Below are 19,611 nucleotides of genomic sequence, written 5' to 3'. Positions count from 1 at the left end.
CAACTCCTACTGAACTAGCTCTGAAAGAATCAAGGGAAATCTCAGTAACTTTGGAGATTCCATCTCTAACTGATGACATTCCTGCTCCATCAAATTCTCTTAGAGAAGAAGTACCTCAGTCATCCAGTCCAACTGATGATCCATCAGTCACACCATCTCTTATCACTAATGACCAGCTACATGAATCAATACATGAATCACCAACACATGTACAAATCACCAAAGATTCATCTATTGATGATAAAACTATTGAGATTGAGACTGTGTCTCAAAATTTAGCAATGGTCGTTCATTCGGTCCCTAAATTATCGTCTCATCAGAGCAAAGGAAAATAAAAAATTGAGATGATCTCAACTACACCATCATCTCCTCCTAAGGGACAGAAGACATACTTTATCAAGGAACATTTTTCATCCAGCAGTAAAGGAACTCCATCTCCCACATCAACTTATGATGTTGATTGGTATCAGGTGATTTCTCAAATGGAAACTTCAGTATATAACTTGTCCAAGATTGTCACTACTCTCAAAGAAAATCAACAAGAAACCACCAGCAATGTTTCTTTTCTAAGATAGTCCATGAGTGCTGAACTGATCAACTTCAAGAAAAACTTGCACTATTAGACAAAGTACTACTGGATTCCAGTCAAATGCAACAGTCTCATCAGTCCCTGGAAATGAAAGTTGACAACTTGAATAATTTTGTCCAAGGTTTCCACAAATCAGTTCAAACCAGTCCTCAGGGAATCTCCAAGAAACTAATTAACTTAACCAATCTTTCTCAGAATATCTTACGAACTCAGTTCAAAGCTCAAGCATCAGTTCGGTCTACTTCGGCAGCTCATCCACCATCTCGCCACTCCTCAATGCACAGATCATCATCCGATCGAAGATGACTTATTTTGTGTTGTTTCAATCTTCTTATGTTATCTACAATTATATCTTCACCTCGTGATCTTTATTAGTTTATCAAAAAAGGGGAAGATTTAGAAGAAACTTGCAACTGAATATCCTTCACACAGAACATTTTATATTGAATATCAGTTTATTGCTTGCCATCTCAAAGTTTTGATAAACATCAAAAAGGGGGAAATTGATGGAAAATTTAGTTTTGGTTTTTACAAAGTGTAAAATAAAGTCAAACTAATTGAGCAACTAAGAAGCGCTAAACTGATATTTGAAACTAAATTACGTCATGATCAACAACCGCGCTCAACTGGTTAAGAGATGCTAAATTGACTTAATCAGTTTACACTTGCTAAACTGATTCCATCAGTTTACACTCGCCAAACTGACTGCATCAGTTTACCCACATGAGTCTACTACCTTGCCATTACTAGATAAGATCATTCGTACTCTGACAACTCTGCATAAGGTAGTGCTGCGATACCAAGGGCAATGTCGGCTCCAAAATTCGTTGGTGATAGTGACAAATCCAACGGGAATAATTTTAACCATATTTGAAGAACAATTTGAATTTAGGACCGTTGAAAATCCAAAGGGTATAAATAGAGATCTTGATCGATCAGAGTATGCAACTCACGAGAAAAACGCTCTGCTATTTTACGAGAATACTCAAAGCTTTACAAGCTCAAGATTTGAACATAGAACTCGAAGCACAAACGCCGAAGTGTTATTCTGATCACTGTAGGATCAATTTTTGTGCTAAAGATTTCGAGTTGTATTCACTCTGTTCTATCATCAGTCTAGGACTGAAACTAAGGTGTTGTACTAGGAGTTCTTGTTTAGGAAGTATCTAAGTCCTAAACTTGATCGGAGTTTTGCAAACTGCTTGTAAAATTCAAAGTGTTCTAGTGATATCCTTTCGAGGTGGAAGAAGAGGTGACGTAGGAGTGTTTGAAATCTCCGAACATCCATAAACAATTGCCTGTGTTATTTCAGTTTACTCACCATCACCACCCAACCTAAACTGATACTCACTCAGTGTTTCAAATCTGTAATTTGACATATTTCCGCACATTTTATTTGTAAAATTACATCTGACATTAAGATAAGCTTCGAACTCATTCACTAAACCGAACGAGTTCAAACATTCTTACTAAACTGCTTGAAAGTATATTCACCCTCCCTCTAAACTTTCAACCGATCCTAACAAAATCAAATTCTCTTATAATTTTTTATGGACATGTCATGTCAATAATGATGTAATTAATATTTAACGTCGCGTTAACTCTTCTACATAAATAAAAAGCTAAAAGTACAAAGAAACGGAAAAAAGGCTAAAAATACAAAGAAAGCCATGTTTAATGTAAGAGCACATAATTATAACTCACTATATGACCAAAACCCTATTTAAACTAACTCATAGTACATATTTTGATTTTGGACTAATTGCATATATTATTTTTGTAAAATTTCAAGATTTTTAAAAATTCTTTACGAAAAAATATCTATTAACTCCCCATGTTTTCAAAACTTGAGTATACGCATTATCATGTTTTAAGACTTTGATCACAGACACCTTGTCTATGCATGTTTGCAAAGTACGTGTGCTCAAGATTTAAAAACACAGAGAGTTAATATTCATGGGAGGTTTTCACAATATAGTTTTCACATGTACATTGTATGAAATTAACCATTTGCTTTTTCCATCTCAAACCATGAGATTTCATTTGTATTTATGGATTTGAAGCCACAAATTTCAAATTTACAAACTAAAAAACAATCATTGGTTTTTTTTTGGGCACATTCATTTTATGATAAATTTTTTAAGACCAGCTTAACTAGTTATTTTTTGAATCATTGTGATACATTTTAAACCCGGACCTGTAGTGTATTAAATGAGGCAAATGCCTCAGTTCCAAAAATTTTTGGGAAAAAAAAATCATTAAAAAGAGGTATGATAGGTTCATGAATAATAGTTGATAACCGATGAATGATAAACCTTTTTTTTTTAATTTGTATCAATAAATATTAAAAAAAAAAAAGTCATATCTTAATTTTAAACCTAAATAAGCAGAAAACAAATTGGCAAGCTAGATTCAATATCAAGTTGAACAAAGGAGACGAAATCAACATATATATTCAACAATTTTTTACCGTTAAAGAGAGGGAGAAGACAAAACCATTCACATACTCGAGAAACGCCAAAGAAAATGGAGAAATTGAAAACTAATTAAATAATATATTCTCGTTCTACAACTCAAGCATATTTGGATTTTTTTTCAATATCTAAAATTTTTAAAATTGGGTATATATCTTATCTACTTTGAATATTTGCAAAAACATGTTGAATTTAAAGGGACATTGCTTGAACTTGAATGCTTGCAGAAATATTTTGAATTTTAATGATAATGAGAAACAATCATAAATCAAATATTTCAATTAACCTTTCAGATATATACTTTGAGAGTCTAGCTTGTTCCCATAATTTATGTTTAATTTTGTGTAAGTATATGTTGGGTTTTATTAAAATTAGTGAATTATTGGATTGTTCTGAATTTTTTTCTAGGTTTGAGAATTGAAGGTTTTATTTTCAAGAATATCATTTTATGAAAAGTCTAAATGGGGTTAGATATGTTATCCATGGAGAAAAAAATTGTTGCGAAAGTCGATTATGCAAACTTTAATCAATACTTTCGCTTCAAAACTGCGAGATGAGCAATATTCAAATGACTATGTACTTGTTTGGAACATGATTTTTATATTTTGTTTGTATCTTATTAGTTTTTTTATTATTTGTTTATGACATGCATATTCTTTTAGATGATATATTTTGTCTATATTTTATTTCTAGAATTCATGTTACAAATACTATTATATTTATGTCGATAAAAAGTATATGAATATTAAGCTTTGATGGCATTATTTTTTATGCTCGTCTGATGCCTCAAAATCTCAGGTCCGGCACTAATTTCAAATCCTCCCATTTAATGCAAACACAAGCAAATATATATATATATATATATATATATATATATATATATATATATATATATATATATATATATAATCATTGTATTCGGTTAGTGATTCATTATTATGATCATAATTCAATAAAATGTTACCTTCAAAGTGACGAAACTACTCTTTTATCAAACGCTTCGGAACCCTTCACCAGCTTAACTTGATGTTGCATGCTGTCTGTCAATAAATAAGTTTTATAATTATTCTCTATTTCATACATGGATATTTAACATTTGAGACCAAATGACCAACACAATAAGTCAAATCAAAATCATATACACATCACACTAAAAGAGGAGAACCTGCTCTCATAGGATTTTCGAGTTAGTAGAATATTTGATCAGCCAGTGGTCAAGCAGACGAGCCTCTTGCATAAGGCTTACTCTGTGCAGTTTACCTAGTTAGCCTGATTTGTAGACTATTATGTTAAACATAAGATTTACTTGGTACACATCGAAATATAGCAATAGTTAATTCTCATGTTATATATATATATATAAAAAACGAAGAAATTAAGAGGAGAGCCCAACATAGCCATGGATAAATTGCCAACATAATAGAGGTACATATCAAATAAACTCAACCGTACGTGTATGTATATAATTTATAAAAATAAATATCTAGCTTTTCCTAAAAAAAATTATAATAGCTATCTCGCCGGCAATTCATCCTTGGCTTTATTGAACTCTCTTCTTATATATGCAATGCATGTGCCTAAATATATGACACATTTAATAATTTTATGAATTGAAAGTATTTGTCAAATGTATGTATCATTATATTTTTCGAAACGATGATCCATTATTATATATAGGCAAGAAAAGGTGGTGTAGCTGGAATATATAGATATGATGGATAAATATTCTTATTTTATCCTGGATTACAAGTACATGCAAATGTCAAAATGGAATGTGGCTGCCTTGATATCCAAAGGGTATGACAGAAATTGACAACTACGAAATATACATCAGAAAAGAATAGTTGACATTTCTTTTCTTACATGGTTGAATTTTGATATATAGTTGGCTTGTTGGAAGAATATGGAATCGAGGATTGCTTACCGGGAGGTCAAACTAAAAATATCTTTCTTTATATTATATCAATTCGGGTGGGTTCAGGGTGGATCGGTGAAAATATTTCCTAAAAATTTCTCAACCCGAATCCGAGCCCGACCCGAACCAACCCGAAAATGGTCAATCTGAAACCCGAACCCGGCTAACCCGATCAACTCGAACCAACCCGATTTTTTAAATTTTTTAACAAAATAATTAAATAAAAATTCAAAACAAACAATAATAATAGTAATATTTAATTTAATCACATAACAAAATCTAAGTTTATATATAATTTAAATTTAAAAGTTTAGTTGTAGAAAATTTAAAGTATACTTGCTACAAAAAAATAAAAAGTAAATAAAAAATAAAAATTGTACAAAATAAAATTAAATGAATAAAATCTATTATATCAATATACAATATTTTTTTTTCAAACATACCATATATACAAATGTAGCAAATCTTTCTTAATTTTATATAAAAATAAAAAAAAAATTTGGGTAGTTGACCCGAACCCAACCCGAACCCAATTATTTTTTTCGGGTTAACTTTCGGATCAACCCGACTCAACCCGAACACAAAAAACCCAACCCTAACCCGTTTTTTTCGGGTTGAGTTGAGTTTTGACACCCCTATTTATATACTAGCATGGTATGAGACATCACACATGTGTTGTTTGTGATCCGTAAACTAATTAGAGACCTTTTTTTTGAAAAAATCTTTTCTATTAAAAAAGAGGTTGACCCGAAGGACACCCCATTCCACATGAGTTAGAGGTCCATTGGCTAAAAAAAAAATCTTTACTATTATATGAATGTTGAGTGTCTTATAGTAACTGTTTTTTGTGTGTCATAACACACCAAAAATCATCTTTCGATTTTACCTTTTTTTTGTCCACCTTTTTTTCAACTTCTTATCTCACTAGTCTCTTCCACTTTTTCTTCAACCAATCTGTATCATATCGTTTCATGATTAATTTCACACGTATATACCTCAAATATCAATTTGATTATATTAGCATATTAAAATTATATTATCTTACCCAGGGACGGATCCAGGAATATGAATCGGGGTGGGCTTGAACTTAATTTGATAAACTATATATCATTACCCAAAAAAATGTAACAAAAAAGTCATTATATTATATTGTTCAACAAAGTTGTGCCCTGCGAGCTTTTGAAACATAAAATTCATCTATAATAGAATCTACATCTATATCTTTAGCTAGATCTCGTTCAATATAGAGTGTCAAACAGTCGGCAAGAAAGTCATCCTCCATTTTATTGCGAAGTGACGTTTTCACATGCTTCATTGCTGAAAAGGCTCGCTTAGTAGTGGCAGTAGAAACAGGTAACGTCAAAACAAGATGAATCAATCTAGTCAACATAACATAAACCTTTGATCGTTCGCTCTCAGTCAATTGCTGACACAACTCAACAAGTGTGGAAACCTTCAAATTCTGCATCACATCATGCTTAAAATGTATCAACTCATACTCTAAAGCAATGATGTCTTGATCTGTGACATCTTCAGGATAAAACTTTGTTGCAAGCTTGCATATATCATCACAACAAAATGAGGCAAATGAATTTTTTGGATCTAAAGATGTACTAAGAGAAAGAAGTTCCACCGATGACTCATTAAATCGAGTATTCAACTCCATCAAGATGAAATCTATTGCTGCATTAAAGACAACAAAGTGGTAATGATGCTCGACTGTAGTTTGCTGACGGGAACGACTGATCTTATATGGAGAATCAAGGTCACGGACTTCGATTTCATTTCTTGAACAAAACATTTTTACTTCATGAAAAAATTCTTCCCACCCGAATTCTCGAAATTCTTGAAGGATAGTCTTGGTAGTAGAGACAAATGAAATAGCAACCAAAATGTCTTGAGTTTTTCTTTGAAAAATTTGACAAAGAGCATCTGTTGTTCTCATAACTTTGTGCATTAGGTGCAAAATGAAAACAAATTCAAAGCTTGCCATGTTTCTGTAAATCCCTCGAACTTCAGCCTTAGCTCTTTCATTTGGAGAATGTTCACTAAGAACTTCAAAAACTTTACAAGTTGCAGTGTACATACCTATCAAGCTTTTTATTGAGTCATAATGAGAACTCCAACGAGTGGCTCCTGCTCGTTGCAAATTACCAATCTGATTTGCCCCACTTCCAGAATCACGTTCTCCAGTTGCCAACAATTGTTCGATTTCATTTCTTTGTGCAGTATGTAACTCAGCAATCCGTTTAGTAGAAGAAGTGACAATGTTGACAACACTATCGAGATGAGAAAAGAATTTCCAAATAATACTGACATCCTTCGCTGCAGAAAACAATGTTAGTTGTAATCGATGAGCAAAACAATGAACATAATATGCACATGGACAATCTCTGAGAAATAATGCTTGAAGTCCATTCCATTCACCACGCATATTGCTAGCACCATCATATCCTTGGCCTCTGATTTTCTTAACCTCGAGATCATGATGAACAAGAACATTTGATATCTCTTTTTTCAAATTTAATGAGGTAGTGTCGCTAACACTTTTGATGGCAAAAAATCTTTTTGTCAAAATCCCATGATTATTCACAAACCTTAAGATAATGGCCATTTGCTCCCGTTTTGATATATCTCGCGCTTCATCAACAAGAATACAAAAGCATTTATCTCCAACTTTTTCACGAATCATCTGACGTACTCTATTGGCCATAATATGTAAAATCTTTTTTTGAATCTCTGGAGCAATATATTGGGCATTTTTTGGAGCATTCTCAAGTACAAATTTATCAATTTCTGTACTCATTTTTGCAAAAGCCTTCACCAATTCAAGAAAATTCCCACGATTAGACGAAGATAGAGATTCATCGTTACCTCTAAAGGCACAACCTTGAAGTGCTAGCCACCGAACAGTGACAATTGAAGTCCTCAAACGCAAACGAATTTTCTCTTTTTCCTCTCTAGATTGAGCATGCATCAAATTATCAATATGTTGTGAGGGTCTCATCAAATTTTTGGCCTTTCTCTCACACATAGTATGGGGCGAAGAAGCTATAGAACCAATATGGGCAAGAAATGCACATGATTTTCCTTGGTTTACCCTTTTCCAATTGTCAAATCCTCCATTAACCAATGCTGAAATATTAGAAGAATTAACATCATTCATAAAAAGAAAACAATAAAAACAATATGCCTTATTTGTTGAAGGTGAATACTCCAACCAATGAAATTTCTGGAACCATTTTTTTTTGAAATCGATGATTCTGACTTCCAAAATTTGTACTCGGATACTCCAACATATCTGGTTGATAAGGCCCCATCTTTAGATATGAACGTCTTATCTCATCTCGTTCATTAACATGATACTCACATATCTGTTTTTTTTCCTGGATCTCGTTCAATATAAATAGAGGATGAATGATGTTCTTTGCTAGAAGAGGAAATTGAAGGAAGTTGGACACTGGGAATGGAAAGAACTTCACTTGAATGATGTTGCATTGGAGGGACTGTAGATGAAGAACTTTCACTAGTTTGACGATCTCTCTTCTTAAAAAAAGAGGATATCAATGTCTTTCCTTTCTTTGCAGTAGGTTGATATTCCATTTTTTTAGAATCTGTATACCATTAATGTTGAGTGTTACACACTTACACTCCAAATTCAAATACACCAAATATGAAATACAATAAATAAGTTTAATTTTTATTCTCTAAAGGAAAAAAAAAAAACAGAATATAACAAAAAAATTAAACAAGACAAAATTTACACGATTTTTTTTGTTTTCCCATTTTTACAAGGAATAGGATAGCATAGTACTCATAACTCACTGATAAAATTGAATCTCGTAAATCCTAATTGCTTTATAAAATTGAAAGTCTCCTAAATCCTAATAGCTTTATAACATTTATTGGACAAAATAAACAGAATAATTGTTTAATTATATCATAGTACTCATAACTCACAGAATAATAACATTGAAAGTCTCCTAAATCCTATAATTGTTTAATTATGATAAACACAAGTCTTTATAATTTTGGACAAAATAAACAGAATAAGGATGTGAATTAAACTATTAAAGTGTTAAACAAGAAAAACTGAAACAATATTAAAGAAAATAGACAATAAATCCTTGTTTGAATCAAAATAATATTGAATTAAAAAAAATAAAAGAACCGAGAACATTACTTGGATTCGTATTATAAAATTGCTTTAGTTGAAGAGGAAGCCCGCCTGACGAAAGCGAGAGATTTAGGTCAACAGTCAACAAAAAATTTGGAACAATGAGAAGAAAATTGTATAATGAGAATTAAGTGGTATGATGGGCCGTGGGCTGCTAAATGAAATATGATTTTTTGTGGGCTTTTTGTGTAATATATAATATATATATAGTAACTAATTTTTTTTTTGGGCTGGGCTATAGCCCACCACAGCCCCTATGAAGATCCGCCCCTGATCTTACCAATAATTAATTTTCAACTACTAAATAATACATTATTTCATAAAAAATTTTTATAAAATATTCATATATTATATCACACACGCAACTGCGTGTGTTTCTATCACTAGTTTGAATTAAATTTATCAAAATTTGAAATTAAATGATAGAATATAAGAGATAAAATTAAAAGGGAAATTTTCGGTATTAGGAAAAAGCTCCACCAACATACCAAAATTTGGTTTATATGTATATTAGGATAATCGCACACACGCATTACGTGTGTATAAAGTAATATAATCTATTGTATGTATAGAATAATATAATATATATAGTATATGTTATATATAATATTAAATTTTTTTTTCAATAATTTTTAATATTTTTCATTTTTAAAATAAAATTTAAAGTTATTTATTATTTTATCCTATTTATAGTGGTTAGTTGAGAATATTAGGGAATTATATATAAATAAAATCAAATTTACTTATTTATATAATATATAAGGGCAATTTTGGGAAAAAAAAAGATTGGTGTCTTCAATCTAAGCTGCTCAACTATTTATGTAGTATAGATATACACACACATACTAGCAATCGAGGTACGTACACAATTTATTATAATAAATAAAAATTATGTAACTAAAAAAGAAAAATAGTTTTTTTGGCCCAATAACTTGCCCATTTTTTGGTTTTGTTCCATTAACTTTTCAAAGTTTTGTTTTGGTACACTAACTTTTAATTTTTGGCTATTTTGGTCTAACGGATGGTGTGGCACCGGAAGATGCTGACGTGACATCGAAAAATGCTGACTTGTCATTGGAAAATGATGACAGATGTCATGTCAACAATTGGACCAAAATAATCGAAAATTAAAAGTTAGTGTACCGAAACCAAATTAAATTTGAAAAACTAATGGATCAAAACCAAAAAAAAAGAAGTTAATGGACCTAAAAAATTAAATTATTTTCCCACTAAAAAAAATTAATTAAGGAATATTAGGAATAAAATATAATATTAAGTGCAAAGAAATTAATAAGCGTTTTTATGATTTTTAAATTGGAAACGATGATGAATTCTCTCCGATAGTATAAAGAGTATACTTTTGATTTTTGATCTTCAAATGAATGTGTATTTTTATAAGTTAGATATGTAAGTTGATGTTAATGTCTCATTGAGGACCAAAGCAGTTATTATGGGTGTTTCAAACTTTTATATATATAAGTCATCAATGCACACGTTTGGCGAGAGTATAATATTTGTATATATAAAATAAAAAAAATTATTATAATTTTAAATCACATATAATTAATTTATTTTGAATGAAAAAATAACATAAAATTATAAATATTTGTAAATATATTAAATATTAAGTAATTTTCATTATTTCAATAATTGTTTAATAAATAAAGAGATAAAGGTAATATAGAGATAAAATTAAGGGGATTGAAATGTGAGAGAAGTTAGAGGGATATTTGTGGAATTTTGAAAAAATCTTAACCAATATATATACCACTAATACATGTTTAGTATATACATACATATATATATATATATGTATATCGGAGTGTTCCCGTGCACCCTTGAGTTCATGGGAAATTAGGGCGCCACCACATTTTTTTATTGATTTTTTTAAAAAAAAATTTGGCCCAATTTATCAAATAAAACTTCTTATGAAATGAAACTTCGTCTTCTTTAATACAAAGAAAACTCCATCTTCGATCCCATCACCATCTTGGCCATCTCCTCGGCCGCCCGAAATCTCTGCCCAGCTTTGGCCTTCCACGACGCCTCCGCCTCTGGGCACCATATCCATCTACCACCGCCTCTACCGTCGCCAGTGTCGGACCCGTTGCCGTGGGGCTTCGGATCATAGCAGGACGGGGCAGCGGCCCTTTTCTCCGGCATGTCCACCACCCTTCTCCGACAGACCCTCTACTCGATGACCAGAATGGGTCTCTACGACGTGCTCAAGAAGAAATGGACCGACCCCAGCACCAAAAATTTTCTTGTGGCTAGCAAGGTCGCAGCCGGCCTCGTGTCCGGTGCCGTCGGTGCTGCGGTGGGGAACCCACCGACGTTGCCATGGCCTGGATGTGGAGGCCGACGGATGGCCAACTCAGAAAAACTTTAAAAAAAGAAGAAAAAGGGGTTTCTCAAATTGAGATCTAAGACTAAGAAGAAGAAAATGGGGAAACGTGATTCTGAGATTGGGGATTATTGTTCCCAATTTCCTCTGTACCCTTGGGTGCATGGGATATATATATATATACATATATATATGTTAAGCAATAGAATTCGATATCTCACATTGGTATGATATTATCTTCATGATTTTACTTTTGGAATCACCCTAAAGGGGTCATACCAATCGAAATAGCATTCCATTTATTAACCCATGATTTTTTTTTTTATCTTCCAATGTGGGACGGACGGTGCCATTTGTTAAGTAATAGAATTCGATATCTCACATTGGTAGGATTGTCCACTTTGGACACAAACCCTCATGATTTTACTTTTGGAACCGCCCAAAACTTCTCATAGCAATGAAGATATCATTCCATTTATTAACACATGATATTTCCCTTGATCTTCCAATGTGAGACTTTGGTTGAATACCCAACAATATATATATATATATATATATATATATTATTGTTTTGTGTTTATTGCAATTGAAATTCGAAATTATAAAACATTATTTGCATAACTACCATAGCCTATACATAGCTTGAAGATAATCGGTGAATGATTTTTCGTCTATGGGAAGGATAATTTTTTGGGAAACATGATTTTTTTAGTTCATTAACTTACCTAATTTTGATTTTGGTCATTGAAGTTGAAAAAGTTTTGTTTTGGTAGACTGCTTTTTAATTTTTTGGTTATTTGATCCAATTGCATCAACATTTTTTTGACACCATAGCTGTATTTTCAGGCGTCACATCAATAATTGTATCAAAAGAACTGAAATTTAAAAGTTAATATGTCAAAACTAAAGTTTGAAAATCTAATGAACCAAAAACCAAACTTGAACGTGTTAGTGAAAAAAGACTATTTTCCTCATTTTCTTCTACTGGAACTCTAAGTTTTGATATGTAAACTCGAGGCTATGAACTAATTAAATAATAATAGGTTCTTATAAAATTAATGGAGCACAATTAATAACATCATGTATATTATTAAATTAAACTACAACTAGAGATAACCGGTACGTAATAGTTAGGATGGTAAATTTGACAAAGCGAGTGTAAATATAATCAGCTAGTAGTCTTAAAGATGGAGTCATGGAGATAATATTATGCAAATTAAAACCAATTAGGCTCTCGTCCCACATCGTTTTCTAAGGAGTGTTTGAATTAGATGTATAAAGGTTACACTGTTTTCGTGTTACAGAAACATTAATAAAGTAATTGTTAATATAGTGCACATTACGGGCAAAGGGGTTGTCTGCTCAAATTTTTGAAAACATAGAGAAGTATGTGCTCAAAATTAAAAAATATAGGGATCTAACTGATGAGAGTTTTTAGCAAGTAATCTCGGTGTATTTCATAGGGATAATGTATGCAATTTGTCTTGAAAACATACCTCTATGTGCTCAAGATTAAAGAACACAAAAACATAGAGAGGTATGTGCTCATGATTAAAGAAAAAGAACACACGGAGCTAACTGATGAGAGTTTTTAGCAATCTCGGTATTTCGCAGAAATAATGTATGCGATTAACCTTATAAGTATTTGAGTTAGACGTTCATGAAAAACTAGCTATATAAATGAGACAATTTATCTAATAATTTTGTCGTTAAATTAATTACATGGTTTATAATCAATGATGAAATTAATGTTTGTTGGAGAAGGCAATTGACATGAAACAAAAATTTGTTGCAAGTTAGGAATGAAACCCAAGCTATAATCTATTACTATATCGCTTACACTCACTTAACCGTATCCTAATCTATAATCATTTCATTCACCTTTTCATCATAAATTTATCTTGCATGCATTCCCCCACTACAAAAACCCAACTCCCCAAACTCAAAATTACACCATTGCTAACCAAGAAAAAAACAAGTTTAAAAGAAAATGGCTGGAGGAGGAGATCTCACAGTCCCTGCGACTAAACCCATCTTCGAAAACGACCAACGGATCGATGCCGCAACAAGGCGACCCCGCGGTAGGCCGGCGGGGTCCAAGAACAAGCCCAAGCCCCCCATAATCATCACTAGGGATAGTGCCAATGCGTTGAAGGCACACGCGATGGAGGTGACTTCGGGTTGCGACTTGAGCGAGAGTTTGATAAATTTCGCGCGTAAAAAACAACGTGGAATTTGCGTGCTTAGTGCTACGGGTTGTGTTACTAATGTCGCATTGCGGCAACCATCGTCTTCGGGATCCATTGTCACTCTCCATGGCAGGTTAATTTCACCAACTTCTTTTGCAAATCTATAGTACTTTCCAAGATACTAATTAATATTTGGATCGAGTCTAGCTAATTTAGAATTGATCAATGCTATACAATTTTCAAAGATTGAAAATTTATTTATCCAAATTTGGGTACTTATATATTACCTAGCTACAAGTTAATTTTATAAGTTGGTATTTCTTTAAGATGCATCCTCGATCATAAATTCATATACAAGATTAATAAAAATAAATAAAGCCGCACAAATGTGATATATAAGATTGTGTGTGAGATTTAATGTTGAATCTGGGAAGAACTTATTATAAAATTAGCTAGCATGCACATTATATATATATATATTCCATATATAGCAGGTTTGAGATAGTTTCTTTACTGGGTTCGATTCTGCCGCCACCGGCGCCGCCAGGGGTGACGGGCCTGACGATCTATCTGGCCGGAGCTCAGGGACAAGTGGTGGGAGGAAATGTGGTGGGGGCACTGATAGCTTCGGGCCCTGTGGTGATCATGGCCGCGACATTCATGAATGCAACATTCGATCGTCTGCCTTTGGGCGAAGACGACGAGGTTAACGTCGCAGTTGTGAATCACTCCGAGGTTTACGGGCTTCCGCAGAATCTCATCACCAACGGTAACTTGCCTTCCGAGGGTTATTCATGGCCATCGGGCCGGGCTTTAGCAAAGTCTACGTAGGCAGCTTATTCATTTATATAAAGGATAATTGATAAGAGGGATATTTGTATTTTGTATGTTATAGTTGAATCAATGTGATACAAATAATTATTACCTTGTGTTGTAATTATCATTTACTGCGAAGAGAAAGGAATCTTTACTTCTTTTAAAAGGCTTTTTTTATGAGAGTCTGATGGTAATTTCTTTGATATACTTAAATTCTTTGAACTAGAATTATAAGGATAAAATTCAATTAAAAAAATTAAAAATATTTATTTGAAAGTTTAGAGTCAAAAATAAATTTAATTTACTCAAACTTTAGTAAAAAAAATGAAGAGCTCATAGATTTTATAGAAAGAAGAAGAAGCTACTATATATATTGGCAGTTGGAATCTTGCTTTGTTTTATTTTACGAAGTAGCCTAATTGTATATATATTCCGTGATTAGCATTAGAATAATGCTAAAGGTAATACAAATATTGTGTACAACGATATTTGCAACAATTATATTGTTAGATTTAGCTATTTTATCGCGAGATTTTGATAAATAAAATTTTGTATTGAATTTTTGATGTTGTAAGATTTGATGTATAAATTTCGTTGTACATATAACATTACTCTTAGCGTTAGTATAGAATTGAGAATCATTTCAAGCAAAAAAAAAAAAAAACTTTCATCATGAGACGAGCTAGCTAGTCTATAAATTTCCTTCAAGCTTTTTCTTCTTCTTCATCATACATTCGATTAATCGGGGTTTTCGAGAGTTTTTTCGAATAACAAATTAACCGATCAAGTCATGGCCATAACCAAATTCAGTGATGAACATACTTCACCAGTGTCACCATCAAGGATCTTTAAGGCCTCTATCATGGATTCACACAACCTAATTCCGAAGCTGATGCCCCAAGCCATCAAGAGCATCAATATCACACAAGGAGACGGAGGTGCCGGGAGCATTAAGCAGATCAACTTTGCTGAAGGTCACTTATCCATTTTGATATTACTTTTTTTAACCTTTTTATTTTGTTTCGTATCTTAATATTTGATATATATGTGTGTGTCATGTGTATCAAAAGTATGTTTCATGTTAAGACTATTATCATGTCATCCATTCTCTCATTTGAGCTAACAAAATGCTCATTACACTTATATACAACTGTATTTACATCAACTTATGATTGTTAGTTCATCCAGGTAGTCCAATCAAGTATGTGAAGTATCGCGTAGACGAGCTCGATCAAGAGACGCTGACATATGGATACACATTGATCGAGGGAGATTCTCTGGTTGACAAGCTCGAGAAGATTACTTGCAACGTAAAATTCGAGCAGTCGCCGGATGGCGGCTCCATTTTAAAAGTTACAAGCACATACTACACCACCGGAGATTTTACTCTCAAAGAAGAGGAAGTTAAGGCAGGCAAAGAAAAAGTTCTTGCAATGTATAAAGCTGTGGAAGCCTACCTTATTCAAAATCCTAATTCTTATGTTTAATCGATTCGCTCTTGGCTTTCGAACGTTGTTGATCTTTGTGTCGTTGCACTTTGTTATGAAATTCGAAGCATGAATAAGGATTTTTAATTTTAATATGTGGATGAATAATTTTATGTAGTATTTTGTCTTATTTATTTAATGAAGGTTGGATCTTGTTGTATAATGAGATGATCTTACATTGATAACTCAGTCAAATGAAGTTTTATGGCCTTTTTCAATTGACAGCAATGTTTGACAAATTAAGGGTTAACATAATTCGAAATCGAAGGTTGCATGCACAATGTAACTGCCACTTCTTCATACATTTAAAGCTTTTTTTTACCATGCGATTCAAGCCTTAAAAGATATCGAAAATTGGGGCCTTATAGTCATCAAATTATGAATTTTATGTTAGAGTTTTCTCAATAATCATGTTTATACAATATATGAACATGATAAATAATATGCGGAAGTAAAATCGAGCGTTACCTCCAGCCATCGAATAATTTGTAAGTGTGCTGCTTTCCTCTCCAGTTGAAGCGGCCTTCTAAACACTCCAACTCTCTCGTAGATGGTGTATTTGTGTTGTTATGAGTTGTGTGCTTAGGGACCTCAAGAGCCTCGGTATTTATAGGCAAATTCTCATACCATCAATGAGTGTTCGGAAGCACGAGATTCAAACTAAGTGTGCGTTGTGTGTCTCACTTTTTTGAATGTGAGACGCCATATGCACAGTGTTCAAGTATGGCGGCATCGGTCGTCACCGCTTCCATCATCGTATATATCTCGTTTTAATTATGTGTCATATTTTCTTACAGTCTGTTATATCTTTCAATGTTGCCCAATGAGTCTTTTTTTGTTTTGAAGACCCATTTACATCCAATGGCTTTTACACCATCAGGCAACTGAACAAGATCCCAGACTCCATTAAATGCCATAGAATTAATCTCTTCTTTCATAGCATCATACCATAATTTTGACTCGTTACAACTCATGGCTTGTGAAAAAGTTTCAGGATCATTTTCGGCTCCGATGTTAAAATCCGATTCTTGTAGATACACAATATAATCACTAGATATCGCTGACCTTCTTATTCTAGTAGATCTCCTTAGGTTGTTATTTTGAGTAACTGGTTGATCAACAATTTCTTGTTGATCCTCATTAACAACTTGATCTATTAGAATATCATCAGCGATTTGTGGAACTTCAGTGATCGGTTGTCTAACACCCGTTTGTGCTTAAGGGGTGTGAACAACAATCAATCTTTCACCTGAATAAGAGGGTTGCACATTAATGTGATCTTCTTTAAAAAAATGTGTCATTAAAGTGATCACTCCCACTATTCAAGTCATTTTCAAGAAACTTTGCATTTCTTGATTCCATAATTCTAGTGCTATGAGATGGACAATAAAATCTGTACCCTTTGGATTTTTTGGCATATCCAATGAAATATCCACTTATAGTTCTAGGGTCCAGCTTATTTTCTTGTGGGTTGTTAACTCTTATTTTAGAAGGACAGCCCCAAATGCGTATATGTTGCAAACTCGGTTTCCAACCTTTAAACAATTCAAATGGCGTTTTTGGAATAGCCTTTATTGGAACACGGTTTAATATATACACAGCTGTCTTAAGAGCTTTGGTCCACAAGGATTTAGGAAGTTTGGAGCTACTAAACATGCTCCGCACCATATCCAATAATGTTCGGTTTCTCCTTTCTGCTACGCCATTTTGGTCTGGAGAACCAGGCAAAGTATATTGGGCAACAATCCCATGTTCTTGGAGAAACTTTGCAAACGGACCAGATGCTTGTCCATTTTCAGTGTATCTACAATAATATTCTCCACCTTTATCAGTCCTCACAATCTTAATATGTTTTTTTTACATTGCTTCTCCACTTCGGCCTTGAAAACCTTAAAGGCATCCAAAGCTTTGTTTTTGTTATGAAGCAAGTAGATATACATGTATCGTGAGTAATCATCAATGAAAGAGATGAAATATTTCGGATTTTGCATGTCCATGTCTGGACAACATATATCTGAATGTATGATTTCTAATATGTCTGTACTCCTCTTGGCACCCTTTTTAGACTTGTTGGTCTGCTTTCCTTTAATGCAGTCCACACAAGTTTCAAAATCAGCAAAATCTAGAGTACTAAGTACTCCATCTTTTACTAATAATTTTATTCTTTCAATGGAGATATGTCCCAATCTCCGATGCCACAATATAGAGAAATCTTCATTTATAACACATCTTTTAATACCTCCCTGAACATGCATAGTGGTATTTGTATTATTTTGTAAAGAAAGAGAGAAAAGACCATCAATAATTGTACCATTTCCAACAAGATTGGATTTATAAAATAAATTTATTGAGTTATTCAAAAACTGAAAGGAATAACCAAATGGTACAAGTCTTGAAACAGAAATTAAATTCCTAGAGAAACTAGGAACATAAAATGTCTTTTCCAATTTCAAAATATAACCACTATCCAAAACTAGGCAGCAAGTCCCAATAGCCTCAACAAGCGAAGACATCTTGTTTCCTGAATAGATGTTCCGCTCATTTCCCAGAGGTTTCCTTAGGTTTTGCATACCCTGCAAGGTATTTGTAACATGGATTGTAGAACCAGAATCAATCCACCAAGTGTTATAAATCATATCAACCATATTAGATTCATAACAGACAAATGAGATTGGAATACCTTTTGTCTCAAGCCATTTCTGGAATTTAGAGCAATTCTTCCTCATGTGCCCTTTTTTTTTTACAGAAAAAACACTTGGATTCCTTTTTAATTCCTCCTTGGGACGGTATTTTACCTTTCCATTTCTTATTGGCCTGATTCTGATTCTGATTCTGATTCTTTCCTTTTATCGCCAGCAGCACACTCTCACCCGATTCCATTAACAACCTCCCTTCTTCTTGAACACACATGGTAATAAGTTCATTAATCGACCATTTATCTTTATGTGTGTTATAAGAAATTTTAAAAGGACCGTATTGTTATGAAAGGGTATTCAAAATGTAATGCACCAAGAAAGTTTCAGATATATCCACTTCAAGTATCTTCAGTCGAGCCGCTATATCCCGCATTTTCGTGATGTGCTCGCGCACACCTCTCACATTGGTGAGCCATAATAAAGAGAATTTCATAATTAGGGTATTGGCAAGTGCCTTATCTGAAGACTGAAATTGTTCATCAATAGCCTTCAGTAACTCTTTGACATTATTATGCTGATCGACAGAACCACGCATACCAGTAGAGATCTTGGTCTTTATGAACATTATGCAGAGTCGATTAGATCGCTCCCACTTTTCATACAGATCAACATCATCCGAAATGCTATTTTCAGTAATAGCAGGTGGTTTGATTTTTCGAATAGCATAATCAATATCCATCCACCCTAATTGAAGAAGAATTCTTTCTTTCCATATTTTATAATTATTGCCCTTTAGATCGGGAATATCACATTTCATATCAGAAAAACTCGCAGGTTGCATAACTGCATAAAAATATATATGCTTATTAACTTAAAAAAATTTGAGATAAATTTCATGTTTAAAAAACATGTCATAAAAATCTAGTGACATAAAACTTGCCTGTGGGCTAAAGTTTTAATTCAATAAGATTTTTCTGTAACTTT

The 19,611-nt window shown here is 33.0% G+C and overlaps 4 protein-coding genes across 4 annotated transcripts; 2 read left to right on the top strand and 2 right to left on the bottom strand.

The window, feature by feature from the left end:
* Positions 1-6,131: 6,131 nt before the first annotated feature.
* LOC140889011 (uncharacterized) lies at positions 6,132-8,581 on the bottom strand. Its single transcript, XM_073296704.1, has 3 exons — positions 8,349-8,581; positions 8,200-8,279; positions 6,132-8,113 (listed from the first exon to the last, which is right to left on the bottom strand). Exons 1-3 carry the CDS (start codon positions 8,579-8,581, stop codon positions 6,132-6,134), a joined length of 2,295 nt encoding a protein of 764 aa, XP_073152805.1.
* A 4,908-nt stretch (positions 8,582-13,489) lies between these two features.
* LOC140889010 (AT-hook motif nuclear-localized protein 16-like) lies at positions 13,490-14,519 on the top strand. The gene is made up of 2 exons (XM_073296703.1): positions 13,490-13,821; positions 14,183-14,519. Exons 1-2 carry the CDS (start codon positions 13,490-13,492, stop codon positions 14,517-14,519), a joined length of 669 nt encoding a protein of 222 aa, XP_073152804.1.
* Positions 14,520-15,294: 775 nt separating this feature from the next.
* Positions 15,295-15,991, top strand: LOC140891079 (major allergen Pru ar 1-like). Its single transcript, XM_073299342.1, has 2 exons — positions 15,295-15,478; positions 15,693-15,991. The coding sequence occupies exons 1-2, from the start codon at positions 15,295-15,297 to the stop codon at positions 15,989-15,991; spliced, it is 483 nt and encodes a 160-aa protein (XP_073155443.1).
* Positions 15,992-18,970: 2,979 nt separating this feature from the next.
* LOC140889008 (uncharacterized) lies at positions 18,971-19,366 on the bottom strand. Its single transcript, XM_073296702.1, has one exon. It carries the CDS (start codon positions 19,364-19,366, stop codon positions 18,971-18,973), a length of 396 nt encoding a protein of 131 aa, XP_073152803.1.
* Positions 19,367-19,611: the final 245 nt, after the last annotated feature.

The sequence above is a fragment of the Henckelia pumila genome, chromosome 3 (genome assembly GCF_033568475.1).
Source record: "Henckelia pumila isolate YLH828 chromosome 3, ASM3356847v2, whole genome shotgun sequence".
NCBI lineage: Eukaryota > Viridiplantae > Streptophyta > Magnoliopsida > Lamiales > Gesneriaceae > Henckelia > Henckelia pumila.
This window is presented reverse-complemented; position numbering and strand designations above follow the sequence as displayed.

Excerpts from the sequence above, each read along its gene's own strand:
- LOC140889011 (XM_073296704.1), bottom strand. The coding sequence starts at position 8,581 with ATGGAATATCAACCTACTGCAAAGAAAGGAAAGACATTGATATCCTCT. Across the intron at positions 8,280-8,348 it reads CCAGGAAAAAAAACAGATAT|ATATGTTGGAGTATCCGAGT; the intron begins GTGAGTATCATG and ends CTTATCAACCAG. Across the intron at positions 8,114-8,199 it reads TGGTTCCAGAAATTTCATTG|CATTGGTTAATGGAGGATTT; the intron begins GTTGGAGTATTC and ends CTAATATTTCAG.
- LOC140889010 (XM_073296703.1), top strand. The coding sequence starts at position 13,490 with ATGGCTGGAGGAGGAGATCTCACAGTCCCTGCGACTAAACCCATCTTC. Across the intron at positions 13,822-14,182 it reads ATTGTCACTCTCCATGGCAG|GTTTGAGATAGTTTCTTTAC; the intron begins GTTAATTTCACC and ends CATATATAGCAG.
- LOC140891079 (XM_073299342.1), top strand. The coding sequence starts at position 15,295 with ATGGCCATAACCAAATTCAGTGATGAACATACTTCACCAGTGTCACCA. Across the intron at positions 15,479-15,692 it reads GCAGATCAACTTTGCTGAAG|GTAGTCCAATCAAGTATGTG; the intron begins GTCACTTATCCA and ends TAGTTCATCCAG.
- LOC140889008 (XM_073296702.1), bottom strand. The coding sequence starts at position 19,366 with ATGGATATTGATTATGCTATTCGAAAAATCAAACCACCTGCTATTACT.